The sequence below is a fragment of the Chenopodium quinoa genome, unplaced genomic scaffold, assembly GCF_001683475.1.
Source record: "Chenopodium quinoa cultivar QQ74 unplaced genomic scaffold, ASM168347v1, whole genome shotgun sequence".
Classification (NCBI taxonomy): Eukaryota; Viridiplantae; Streptophyta; class Magnoliopsida; order Caryophyllales; family Amaranthaceae; genus Chenopodium; species Chenopodium quinoa.
Genome location: NW_018744790.1, coordinates 1943319 through 1955848, shown reverse-complemented (window position 1 = coordinate 1955848; position 12530 = coordinate 1943319). Strand labels below are relative to the sequence as shown.

At 38.7% G+C, this 12530-nt stretch overlaps 1 protein-coding gene across 1 annotated transcript; it reads left to right on the top strand.

Moving 5' to 3' along the window:
• The first annotated feature begins 8314 nt into the window (after positions 1 to 8314).
• On the top strand, positions 8315 to 11625 carry LOC110703872. The gene is made up of 3 exons (XM_021881651.1): positions 8315 to 8628; positions 10576 to 10585; positions 11206 to 11625. The coding sequence occupies exons 1-3, from the start codon at positions 8315 to 8317 to the stop codon at positions 11623 to 11625; spliced, it is 744 nt and encodes a 247-aa protein (XP_021737343.1).
• The last annotated feature ends 905 nt before the right edge of the window (positions 11626 to 12530 follow it).

Here is a 12530-nt window from a genome sequence, read left to right as displayed (position 1 = left end):
CTCAACTATCTCCCAAAATCACCAAGATGAAACCTACCCCGACACCTCCTTATATCTCCTCCCCTTATGACACCGACTCCGGCAAATAGATGCGAAATTTCCTTGAAAAATCAAATTCATGAACATTTCTCTCTTTTTTCTCTCATTTTGCCTAGGAGCCCTTTCGGGTTTTCATCCTAGCCTCTCATCTTTTTCCAAATCTCACTTTCTCACCCACTCATTAGCCACTTTTTTGCTTAGGTCGCCCTTTCGGGTTTTCAACCTAACCGGGCCCCCATTTTTGCCTAAGCCGCCTTTTCAGGTTTTCGACTTAGCGGGTTTCTTTTTCTTTTTTTCTTTCTTTCTTTTTTTTTTTTTACTTTTTTCTGTTTTTTTTTCAAGCTTGCTTCATTGAACCACAATTAAGATAGTTATACAAAACATGAAATCAAAATAACTATACAAAATTCAAAGAATATATGCAAGAATGTCTTCCCCCCCCTACTTGAATGAAGCATTGTCCTCGATGCAAGAACAACTACAATGAAACCAAAAGTAAGGGAAAAGGAAGAGAATCGTTACCATCTCAATGAGAGGGACCTCCAGAGCCAGAAGAGCCGGCATCGCCCCGAGAAGCACGCCTCTCGGAACGACGCAAAGCACGGGATGCCAAATGATCCATGAACGCCTCAGTTGGAGGCTCATACTGCGGATACTGAGTGGTGTAAAACCGACTCATGCTTCTTTGATATGCAAGCAGCTCCTGCATCCCATCGCACACCTCCTCTAGTCTATCATCCACATCAGCCCTCCATCGAGGCCAATCATCGTGCTGCACTCCAGCAGCATCCTCACCCCCTTCCTCATCAACAAACTCTCCGCCCATATGAACATCGGGATTCTCCTCTCCCATGTTCTCAACTATGATTTCAGCATCTCCCAAATAAGGAGCAACATCCGGGTCGGGCGGAAGGAAAAAGTCTGCAGCAGTAGGGCCAAAAGGTAATGCTCGTCCCTCGGGACGAGGAAGTCTCAAATAGTTCAAACCCTGCGGTCCGTATCGCCAGAAATAACTACCGGCGACGGGGGAACGCGATAATAAACCGATCTTGACCAGAGTCATGATGTTATATGTCAAGTATGTCGAGTCTACTGGCACAAGATCCTCAGGGGGTGGAACATTCAAATAACAGGCTAGCAAAGAGACCATGCCACCCATACTAATATGGCCACTGGAGTTGGACTTCACCTTTACACAACTATCAACAAAAATCTCCACCCAATTGGGCGTACCGACACCTTCAGGGGTCATCGCCCACAAATACGACAATGTGACTTTGGGGACCTTAGTGGCCTCCCCTTGGCATAGAATAGTGGACGATATAAACCTATGCACCAGTCTAAGGCATGGGTGGGTGATTTTGAAGCTATGATCACCATGAGGGTCAACTTCACAACCAGTTATAGCCCTCCAAAATGTTCGGGACGAGTACGTGCTATAATCACCCCAACGGTTCACCAATGGGGGTGCATCCCAACCAAATGCCATACGCAAATCATCATAAGACATCACATAATTCCTATTGTTCAAATTAAAGGATATTTGTTCACGTCCTTTAGTAAGCGTTGAAAGGAATTCATATGTATACCTGACATAGGTGGGAGCGCATTTGGTCATGAAATTCTCGAGACCCACGTTCCTTAGCAAGAGCCGCACTCCTTCCTCCATCTCTAGCTCTTGTAAAGCTTCTAAGTCAAAGAACTTGGTGCATTGCACCGTTCGTCGGGGTTGTTGAAGCTTAGTCCATACGCCCTTCTCCTTGGAATTCAACCGCACACCCATGAAACCATCCCCTTGAGGCAATGGAGGTGCCTCCCCTTGACTTGAAGAAGCCCCTTGCTTCTTGCCCCTTGAGGGTCTTGATGGAGATGATGCTTTAGACCTCTTGTTGTCTCTACCCATGGCTATAAAAAGGAATATGTTCACTTGCACCTTCACCTTCACCTTCAATGAAAATAAATTAAGCTTGCAATTCCACACAACCAACTCAATTTCACAATTGAAATCAAGAAAAATGGTAAACCTTAGGTGAAATTGTGATGGGAATTGAGAATTTGATGAAAGATGAAGATTTGGGAAAGGGAAATTGGTAAGGAATTTGGTATAATTGGAGTAGGGGAATGAATGAGTAGAGAGAAGGAGAAGAAAAGGAGTAAGGGTTTATGTGAATTGGGGGATAATGAAGTTGGAGTTGGAAAAGGGGAAATAAGGGGAAAAAAAAAATCGGGGAGAGCTGTAGGGGCCGCTGGTAGCGGCTTGAGGCCCGCTGCCAGCGGCTCTGGCAGTTTTTTTTTTTTTTTTTTTTTTTTTTTTTTTTTTTTTTTTTTTTTTTTTTTTTTTTTTTTAGCATTAACAAAACGTAGAGGGGGGCCCGCTGGCAGCGGCTCAGGAGCAGCTACCAGCGGCTGGGACAGAAACAAAGGGGTTTGGGCTGCAAGAAGACCCGCTGGTAGCGGCTGCAGAGCAGCTGCCAGCGGCTTCTGCAGGGAAGGCCCCTTTGTTTCTGTTTTGCTCAGTTTTTGCTGCGTTTCGCGCATAAAAATTGCTCCCAAGGCCTCCACCTACACAAAAACAATAAAAACACTCTTCACATCACACGAAAAAAATAAAAACTAAACTACGAAAAGTAATGGGGAAGAGTTTTCGATCGGGTTGCCTCCCGATTAGCGCCTTTGTTTTACGTCGTTGGCTCGACGCGGATCATCCCACTTCGCTACTCCATTGATGGCTCGTAGAGATCGATGCACTCCACGTTCTCGGTTTTGAAACCCTCGAAGTAGGGTTTGAGCCTTTGGCCATTGACTTTGAAAATCTTATCGGTCTCGAGGCTTTGAATTTCAACTGCTCCATGCGGATATACATTCGCCACTTGAAAAGGGCCCTCCCAACGGGACCGAAGTTTTCCCGGAAATAATCTAAGTCGGGATTGATATAGGAGTACTTTGTCACCGACTTTAAACTTCTTCCTAGCAATCATCTTGTCATTCCACAACCTATTCTTTGCTTTGTGGTATAAATGGGACAATTTCTTGCCCGGTATAGGTGGAAGCTTGGAATGTTCATTCAATTCCCCCACCTTCACCTGCACATTAGTAGGCATAGAGAAATCCAAGAAATCACCAGATACAACATTAGTTATAGGTGTGAGGAACTCATCCCCACGATGATTGTTAGGAACATCATGCACCATTGGATCGACAACATTAAGAGAACATAAAGAATGAGTGTTGACAGGATACTTTATGGAATCATAAATGTTATACCCAATTGCTTTCCCATCAACCTCCATAGTCAAGGAACCGGTAGACACATCGATTTTTGTTTTAGCAGTCTTCAGGAAAGGTCTTCCTAACAAGATGGGGACTGCTTGTTTGTCATGTTCCATGTCAAGCACATAAAAGTCAGCAGGAAAAATCAAACCATCAACCTTAACCAACACATCTTCCACCACCCCCTTAGGATACACATTAGACCTATCCGCTAACTGAATCACTACCCCAGTTCCATGTAAAGGTCCAAGTTTTAAAGATTTAAACAGGGAATATGGAATAACATTAATTGATGCACCCAAATCCAACATAGCTCTATGAAAAGTGGTGTCCCCTATTGTAACTGGAACAGTAAACATACCAGGATCACTACATTTTTCAGGAAGTTTCTTTTGGAAAACTGCAGAAACATGAGCACTCACTTTCACTTTTTCCTTCCCTCCTAACCTGTGCTTCCTCTTTATAGTACACAGTTCTTTCAAAAACTTAGCAAAACGAGGAATACTTTTAATCACATTCAAGAGGGGAATATTTACCTCACATTTGCTAAAAGTCTCATAAATATCCTTGTCTTTCTCATACCTTCGAGTATCTTGCAAGGCTTCAGGGAAAGGTGGTGTGGGTTCATAAGAGGGAAAAGTTGGTGGATTCGCCACAGCTTCATGTTCTACTTCTTGCTCTTCAGTTCCAATCAAGTCTTTAGCCCTCTTAGTTGCAACTGCAGTTTCTTGCAACTCTTTGCCATTTCTCAATGTTATTGCATTGACCTGTTGCTTAGGATTCAGCTCCGTTTGAGATGGAAGCTTTCCAGAGTCCTTAGCTTCAAGTCGGCTCACTGCACTTGAAATTTGGCTCACTTGACTTTCCAAATTCTGAATACTGGATTTGGTTTCTTGCTGGAATTGCACCATGTTTTGCTGCATAGTAGAAACATTAGAAGTTAGTGATCTAATCATTTCTTCAGTTGACATATTACTCGAATTTGAGCTTTGGCCTTGAGGTTTGGCTAATGGTGCCCTATATTGCTGATATTGCTGCTGGCCTTGAGCATTTTGCTGTTGTTGTTGGTTCCCCTGGGAATTCCCATATCTCAAATTTGGATGATCCCTCCATCCTGGATTGTATGTATTCGAATATGGATCATATCTTCTCTGAGGACCTTGCCCTTGGAAACCCATTGCATTGGCCTGCTCATTCTGTTCCTCTTGTAATTGAGGACATGCATCAGTGGGATGTCCTGTGGAGGTGCATAAACCACAAGCATTCAGTTGCTGTGGATTCCTTGAGTTCACCATGAACTCACGCATCATAGAAGTCAAATCAGCTACTTGACTCTCTAACTCAGTTGTATTTGAATTTGCTGCATTCACCCGGCGCGTGGGAGTTCTCTGACTGAACTGCCTAGAATTCTCTGCTAGCTCTGCAATCAGCCTAGTTGCATCTCCTGGAGTCTTATTCACTAGCCCTCCACCACTTGCTGCATTCACCATCCTCAAATCATCATCTGTTAGACCTCCATAGAAGTATAGGATGAGGTCTTGATCGGAATACCCATGGTACGGACAACTAGCACACAATCTCTTGAATCTCTCCCAATACTCATACAAGGACTCATCCTCCTTCTGATCCACATTGCTGATAGCTTTCTTAAGGCTTGCAGAAATAGTGGCTGGGTAATACTTCTCTAAGAAACACTTCTTCAAACCTGCCCAATTTGTTATGCTCCCTGGGGGAAGATAGTAAAACCAATCCTTCGCTGCATCTTTGAGAGAAAAAGGAAATGCTCTCAACTGAATTTGCTCATCAGTCATCCCAATCGGTTTCATGCTAGTACATACCACATGAAATTCTGCCAGATGTTTATTTGGATCTTCACCCTTCATGCCATGGAATGCCGGCAATAGATGAATTAGACCGGATTTGATCTCAACATTAGTACCTTCCTCCAACTGCTGGTATGCAATGCACAACGGTTGTTGGTTCAAGTTGGGAGCTGTGAGTTCCCTTAGAGTTCGATTGTCAGCCATCTCCTCTTCTTCTTGAATATTGAAGGAGTACGTTGATTCACTGGGGGTTGTTCTTGCCTCTTTTCGCAACCTGGAAATATTCCTTTCAATTTCTGGATCAAACTGCAAAACTTCTTTGTTAGCAGAACGGGTACTTATCATACCCTAGCGAACAAACAAAGAAAAATAGCTAAGAACAGTCCTAAAATAAATTCTACTAAGATAAACAATTAAAAAGTAACGCCTTAATTCCCCGGCAACGGCGCCAAAATTTGGTGTGCCTCAGTCGTATGCAACCAAAAATATCACAACTAAGCTAACTGCAAATAAACGTAGTTAGGGAAGTCGAGTTCGAATCCACAGGGAAAAAGGGACTAATAACTGGAAACCTAAGTGGAAATACCCTAGGACGGTAGTAACCTAAGTAACGAGGGGGGTTTTCACGAGCAATGATGATAAATGAACTAAGTAAGAACAACGAACGTAATGAATAGGTAATCAATGAGAAGAACGGTCTTGGTTATGCGAAATCCACTAATGAACATACAAATTGATCATAGAAGTCTCCTCAATCAAGCTCTATTGAACACCTTGTTGTAGAATTCCTAGATTCTAAATTCTCATAAATAGTTAGAAATAGCAAAGCGCTCCTTTCTAACCCTTTCCAATGCACAATTCAAGACAAGCGCTCTAAATTATCCACAAGAAGAAAATAAACGGAGAAATCAACAAGGATTGAATAAATTAACACAAGCGGTCTAATTTCTTCAATAATATTATTCCCTCTTCAAGTTATCAACCAAAAGCATGCATCAATAACCTAAAGTTGCTACTTTGGAAAGATTAATTAGATGCAAGCGAATCCAATAATTCTAACCTAGCAATTGATTAAAGCAAATCATGAAATTAATTCAAGGAACAATATATATTCAATAGATATTAAGAGAAGAAAGATCTCACAATTCGTAGCCAAAAGCTTCAATCTTTAACCAAGAATCCGGAAGATTAAGCTTCCATGGATTCTAATTCCAAAACAAAGAATTCTGAAAATTCCAAGAAAACCCTAGAAAGCTTTTTTCTCAAAACTTAATTCTCCTTCTTTTTTTTTCAAACTTAATTAAAACTAAGCTATTTATATGTTTCTATATTTTAATAACATAACACAATAATAATAATAAAATAATATCCAAAACACGAGCCAAAACAAAGCCAAATTGCTGAAAATTAACCAAAACAGCCCGAATTTCTGCCAGAGCCGCTGCCAGCTGCTCTGGACCCGCTGGCAGCTGCTCTGGCAGCCCCTCACTCTGGTATACCCGCTGCCAGCGGCTCTGGCCAGCTGCCAGCGGCCCTGGCAGCGGTTCCTGCTGTTTTTTGCCTTCTTTCCTTGCTTCTTCTTCTTGCTTTGCTTCACCTTTTCCTCAAGCTTTCTTCCTTGCTCTTCCATGCTCCATCACAACTCTCAAATCACGAGCCAAGGTCCATCCTTCTTACATAACTCTTCATTGGTTCCCGAGCTCACTCACTCACTTATACTCATAAATCCCGCCTTTTGCACATAAGTGAGATCACAGCCCAAAACTCACAAAAGCTAACAAAAGTACATATAAAGCATCAAAACACACCCTAAAATGCTTCTCTCAACCCATGATAAGAAGGCTTATCAAACACGAACATAGATATGCTCGTTCACATAAGTTCATGAACAACTCGTGTATTTATGTTTGCAAGCTACGCGTTTATTCATATTCATGAATTATTGATTTATTCACAACTGTTAATTTTATTCTTAAGTTTTTTTTTATTATTAACATTTAATTCTTAGGTTTATTGTTTATTATTAAAATTTAATTAATATGTTAATTTTGAGATTTTCAAATGTCAAAAGTACAAGGCTCGTTTATTAGAGAAATTCATTTATCACTAAGTTCGTTTATCAACTCGTTTAATAAAGAAGCCATTTACAAACTGTTTGTGAATATGTAGTGTATTAAATGAGCTGAGTTTGAACAGATTTTTGAACTTGCTTGAAACCTCGGGATCATGCTCAGACTCGCCTGAGTTACATAAATTTGAACATAAACAAGGTAGTACTCGGCTCGGTACATTTAAACCCCTCCTAACTGTACTTCTAACTTTTGGTTCTTCCTTGAGATAGCTTAGGGAAACCATTAGCTGCTTTTAGTCACTTTACGTATTTCCTATTATTAGGAGACCTTCAACAATCTTGTATCTTTCCTTTTTAAAAAAGTGTATTGACATTTTGTTTGGTTTTATGCTACTGAGATATTGTCAAGTAAAAACTTAATTATGATTTATGATCTAATTTTGTATTTGAACATTTCCTTTTTTTTTAAGGACACCAATCTCCAACCAGTCTTTCTTATTTATTTGATTATTATTTACTACTTAGCCATGTTGTTAGACCCATGTACGTTTGATCCTCCTCTTGCAATATACTCCCTCCGTTATGATTTAGTCGCAACAAAGGGGTGAATTGCGGACCTAGGCAAAACTTTTAAGTGGGTGGATTAAAGGTGAATTGCAAACCAGTCTTTCTTATTTATTTGATTATTATTTACTACTTTGCATCTTTTTTGTATCCCTCCAAACATTTCAACAAAATTTGAAAACATTTCAAACTTAATTCAAAATTTTCCCAATAACCCTATTTTACAAACAAACAATAGCAGCAGCTGAGAAAACCTGTTTCATTACATTAACTTTGTCCAAAATTCTAAGGGTCGGGAGGGGGAGGAAAATCAACTTCCATTGTTAAATTACAGACCAGAAATTAAAGTGCCATTGTTTGCAAATTACACAAAAACTATCTTCAACTGAAATTAGTCCTAATTTCTAATTGCTGAGTTAGTGGCAGCATTAGTTATTTGTACAGAATCAGGCTCCATTGAAAGCTCCAAAAAAAAAGTAAGACACCTCCACTTCATCACCTACCATCTCATCTGGAAAAAAAAAAAAAAAAAAAAAAAAAGGGACTCATGGAAGAGGAGTTTGATGAATTTTTCAACATCAACCAACTGCTCATGGAGCAGAACACAGACATGCAAGAGGATTCCAACAGTTCAAATTCAATGTCAGACTCAACTGAATCAACAAATCAGCAACAAACTGAATCAATAGAGACAAGGGACTCAGAGTTAGAGGCAGATGAGGAACAACATGTACCAAACAATGCAAGGCAAAGCAGAGCGTTGAACATCCAAGAAAAAAGGCAGATAGTTAATGATATCATGCTCAATGTGGAAGGGGACTCACTTCCAAGAGGAGTTCTGTCCATTGGCAAGAAAACATGGTGTACACAGATCCACCATGTAATATCTCGTATTTTTATACGTATTTTTAATTAAAATAAGTATTTTGAGAAGTATTTAATTAAATTGAATTATTTTATTTAAAGTATTTTAATTATTTATCTTAAATAATTTTGGAAACATTTATAAAAGGAAAGTTTATTTAATTAATATAATTAAGTTGGGGTTTAATTTAAGGAAAATTTTATGTTAGTAAAGTTTTATTAGGGATGGGATTAGGAAAATTAAAAGAAAAAAATTAGGGAAAAAGGGTTTGTAGAGAAGAGGTATAAATATCCCACATATGAGGCAAATCAACTTTGCCCAGAGTGGAGAAAACCCAAGGTAAACTTCTCTCTCCTTTCTCCTTATTTTCTTTCTACTTTTTTCCCCTTCCCCTTTTCTTTTTTTCGGCTGCCCTCTTCACCACCACTGCCGACCACCGATAGCAGTTGGCCGCCCGCCGCCAACAGGCAGCCACCGGCGCTGGCAGCCGGCGTGGTGGTTGTCGCTGCTTTCTCTCTCCCCCTTTTTCTAACATATATAAAATTAAATAATAAAAAAAATTAAATCTTTATTGTTAAAAACTAATCTATGCCTAAATCTAATTGTTAATTATGAGTTTTGGGATTTGATTTTGATGTCTGTTTATAAGTATTAAGCCCCAATTTTTGAAACCCTGGGTTCTTGATTTGTAAATTATTGAACGGTCATGATATATAATGGTTTAGACCTTTGATTAAAGTGTTTTAAGGCTTAATTACAACAAGTTGTAATTAAAATATAGTGCTAGAATTTTTAGTAGAGCATTTAAAATCAAGTTTCTTTAAGGAATTTTAATTATTCATTAATTGAGATTAAATTATGATGTTTTAAATATAATTTCAACTTATTTTAATTAAATTATGAGGGGTTTTATAATAGTATATATTGCTGGAAATTTGTGTAGAGTGGATTCTATAATTTTAAATTGTAGGAGACTTTGAAGTGAGTGATTTTTATTAGTCGTGGCGATTCTAAGATCGTATACAAGGTACGTTAGTTCGCATACTTAGTATAATTATATTAATATAATAGCATGCTAAATGTTTAATTGATTACAAGTAGTATCATGCTGGGTTTGGATTGGAAATTGTGATTTGAATGTTATTGGTGATTAGTTTATGAAGCATGATTTATTTGTGATGGATTATTGAACGGAAATTAATAGTTTGGAATATTATTAGTGAACCATATATTTATTTATGGCATGTTAGAGAGCATGTTTAATTTGGTTTGAAATATTGAAAAGGAATTTTATTATGGTTCATATAATTTTTATTGATGCTATGAGCATGAGGAAAGATCTATATAAGTGCATGTACACGAGGAATAAATTATATGTTGGTGCCTTAGTGAACTTAAGGTGTTTTTAACACCGAGGAATAGGATTTGTGGCGTTTTATGCATTTAAGGTATCATTGGTACCAAGGTAAAATTAAAAAGGATTCAACATTAAATATTATGTGGTCACTATTATTCAAGAATTTAATTGGTATGTTTGATTGTTTGAATAATTATTGTTGATTGGATGATTATAGTTTGAGAGTCATCACCAAGTTTAATAATCTGTAAATAACGTAAAGTGAAAGAGATTACGCACCAAAACTCTTGGAACGTATATACCTTGAGTATAAACATATGGGGGGGGGAAGTTATGTGACTTTATATTTAATCATAACTTCTATTGGAGTACATGATGCTGTAAATTCCTTTTATTATTATTATGCACAAGAATTCTGCCACTTACGAGTGGTTATTGATGCTGGAATGGTTAGTTCTCGTGTCAGTAACCTCAATTTATTTGGGGGAGGTTGAGTGGGAAACCTGTTCGATGCATAGTCAACATTAAATAAATTATGTAGTGTATAGTGAGGACTTTTATTGAATGTTGTATGCTTGAAAAACAGGTGCAACGAGGTAAGTTGTGTGTTGATAGGAAATTTTATGTTAGTGTGTAAAATACGCTTATGTACTCAGCTTTGTTGATTGTGTGTTTTGTCTGTTTGTTGGCCTTATTTTTATCTTGGCCCTATGATGACCCATTTTTAATGGAGAGCAGTGGAAACAAGTAGAGATAAGATTTTCAGGTGATGAAGCATATTCATAAATGGGCATGAGTGAAGAGCAAATCATGCTGGTTTCTAAGTATATGAATGTGTTATTGTTTTATTTATTTATGACTTATTTATTTATATGTGACTAACGGAAAGGGTTTTGAGTTCAGTTTTGTTTTAATAAGGGCCTACAATGGTTCCAAGTTGTAGGTTCATTTTATTTTATTTCGTTTGACTTTGGTTTGAATTTACTTTCGTTGTTTGACTTTCAATGTTGACTTGGTTTGAAATGTTTTGAAATTAGTCTTCCGATGTGTGTGTTTGATAGTTGCCTTAACCGTTATCATGGTGGTGGTAATGTCTTAGATATTCCTATTTAAAGTTTTAAACAGGGCAAAATAGGTATTTTAAAGGAAAGGAATTTCTAGGGTGTTACACACAACAACAAGATGGTTTCAAGAAATTAAAAAACACATTCAACAGGGGGATGTTGTGGATGTCAGGAGCAAAAAATTAGGCAAGATAGGTAGAAAGCCTAAGGAATACTCTGATGAGTGGCTTATGTCTGTGCCTCTGTACAAGAGAACCACAAACAGAAGTTATGGTGCAGCTCTTAATGTCCATCATGTCATCATACACAGGTTAAAGAAAAAGGGAAGACTTAGGTCTGTCACAGTAACCAATCACTCAACATTAAGTGATAATTACAAGTTAGCAAGGCTAAAATGGGTGCTTCAGCACATTAATCCTGTTCCAAGTGAGGGAGACCCAACATTTGGGGATATGCAATACTACATCCACATTGATGAGAAGTGGTTCTATCTGAACCCAAAGACAAGGACCTTTTATCTAACACCAAACGAAGAGGTACCAGTGGCGGATCCAGGATTTTCGAACTTATGAGTCACCATCAATAATTGATCACTTGTTTCAATCCAAAAATTATATAAAAAAAATTATATTTCGCCAAAATGATTTCAATCCAAAAATAGGATATAAAAATACATACTATAAAACTATTACATTAAACTAACTTTATGATTTTTTTACTTAAAAACAAGAATTATTAAAAAAAAAGTTAGTTAACTATAGACACCCATTTGTGTCTGAAAGGAATGGTGTCCTTCGAACAAGTGTACTATTCCGTTAGTGGGTTCAGAATTATTAGAAAGCTAATATATTCAGTGAGGTCAAGTGATCGAAATGCCTGGGTGGAGGCTGCTTCCGATCAGTAATATTAATGAATAATTAATATTACAACTTAATCTTGACTGAACCCTTCGGGTCACACCCAAGCATTCAACAAACCGAACTGATGAATTAATTCGGAAGGAATTAATGAGTCGACCAAGTAATATTTATTTAGACGTCGGAAATTCGAGCTTAGAGCGTCGAAACCGAGCATCGAAAGTCGAGTCGAAAAATAGTGAAAGACGAGACGAGAAATAGTAATAAATCAACAAAAGACAAAAATACCCCTAGCATTGGAATGCCCATGCAAACCGAGTGCTAAGGGCGTATGGCCTAGCATGGTGGCTAGCATGTGCACCAAGCCGAGCCTAGGCCGGCTGGTGCGTGCTAGCGCACCCATGCTAGCATCGTAAGGCTAGGCGCTGCCTAGTGCGTGCTAGCATGCTAGGCACAGCCTTGTGCGCGCAATGGCTAGCAAGTCATGCCGCAACAAGCTGCAGGAGCTAGCACGCTAGGCGCGCCAGCTCGCCACAGCATGGCTAGGCCATTGCTTGCTGCCTAGCAGCGCTAGCCAAGGCACAAGGCCAGCAGCAGCCCGCACAAGCATGCTGGGCTTG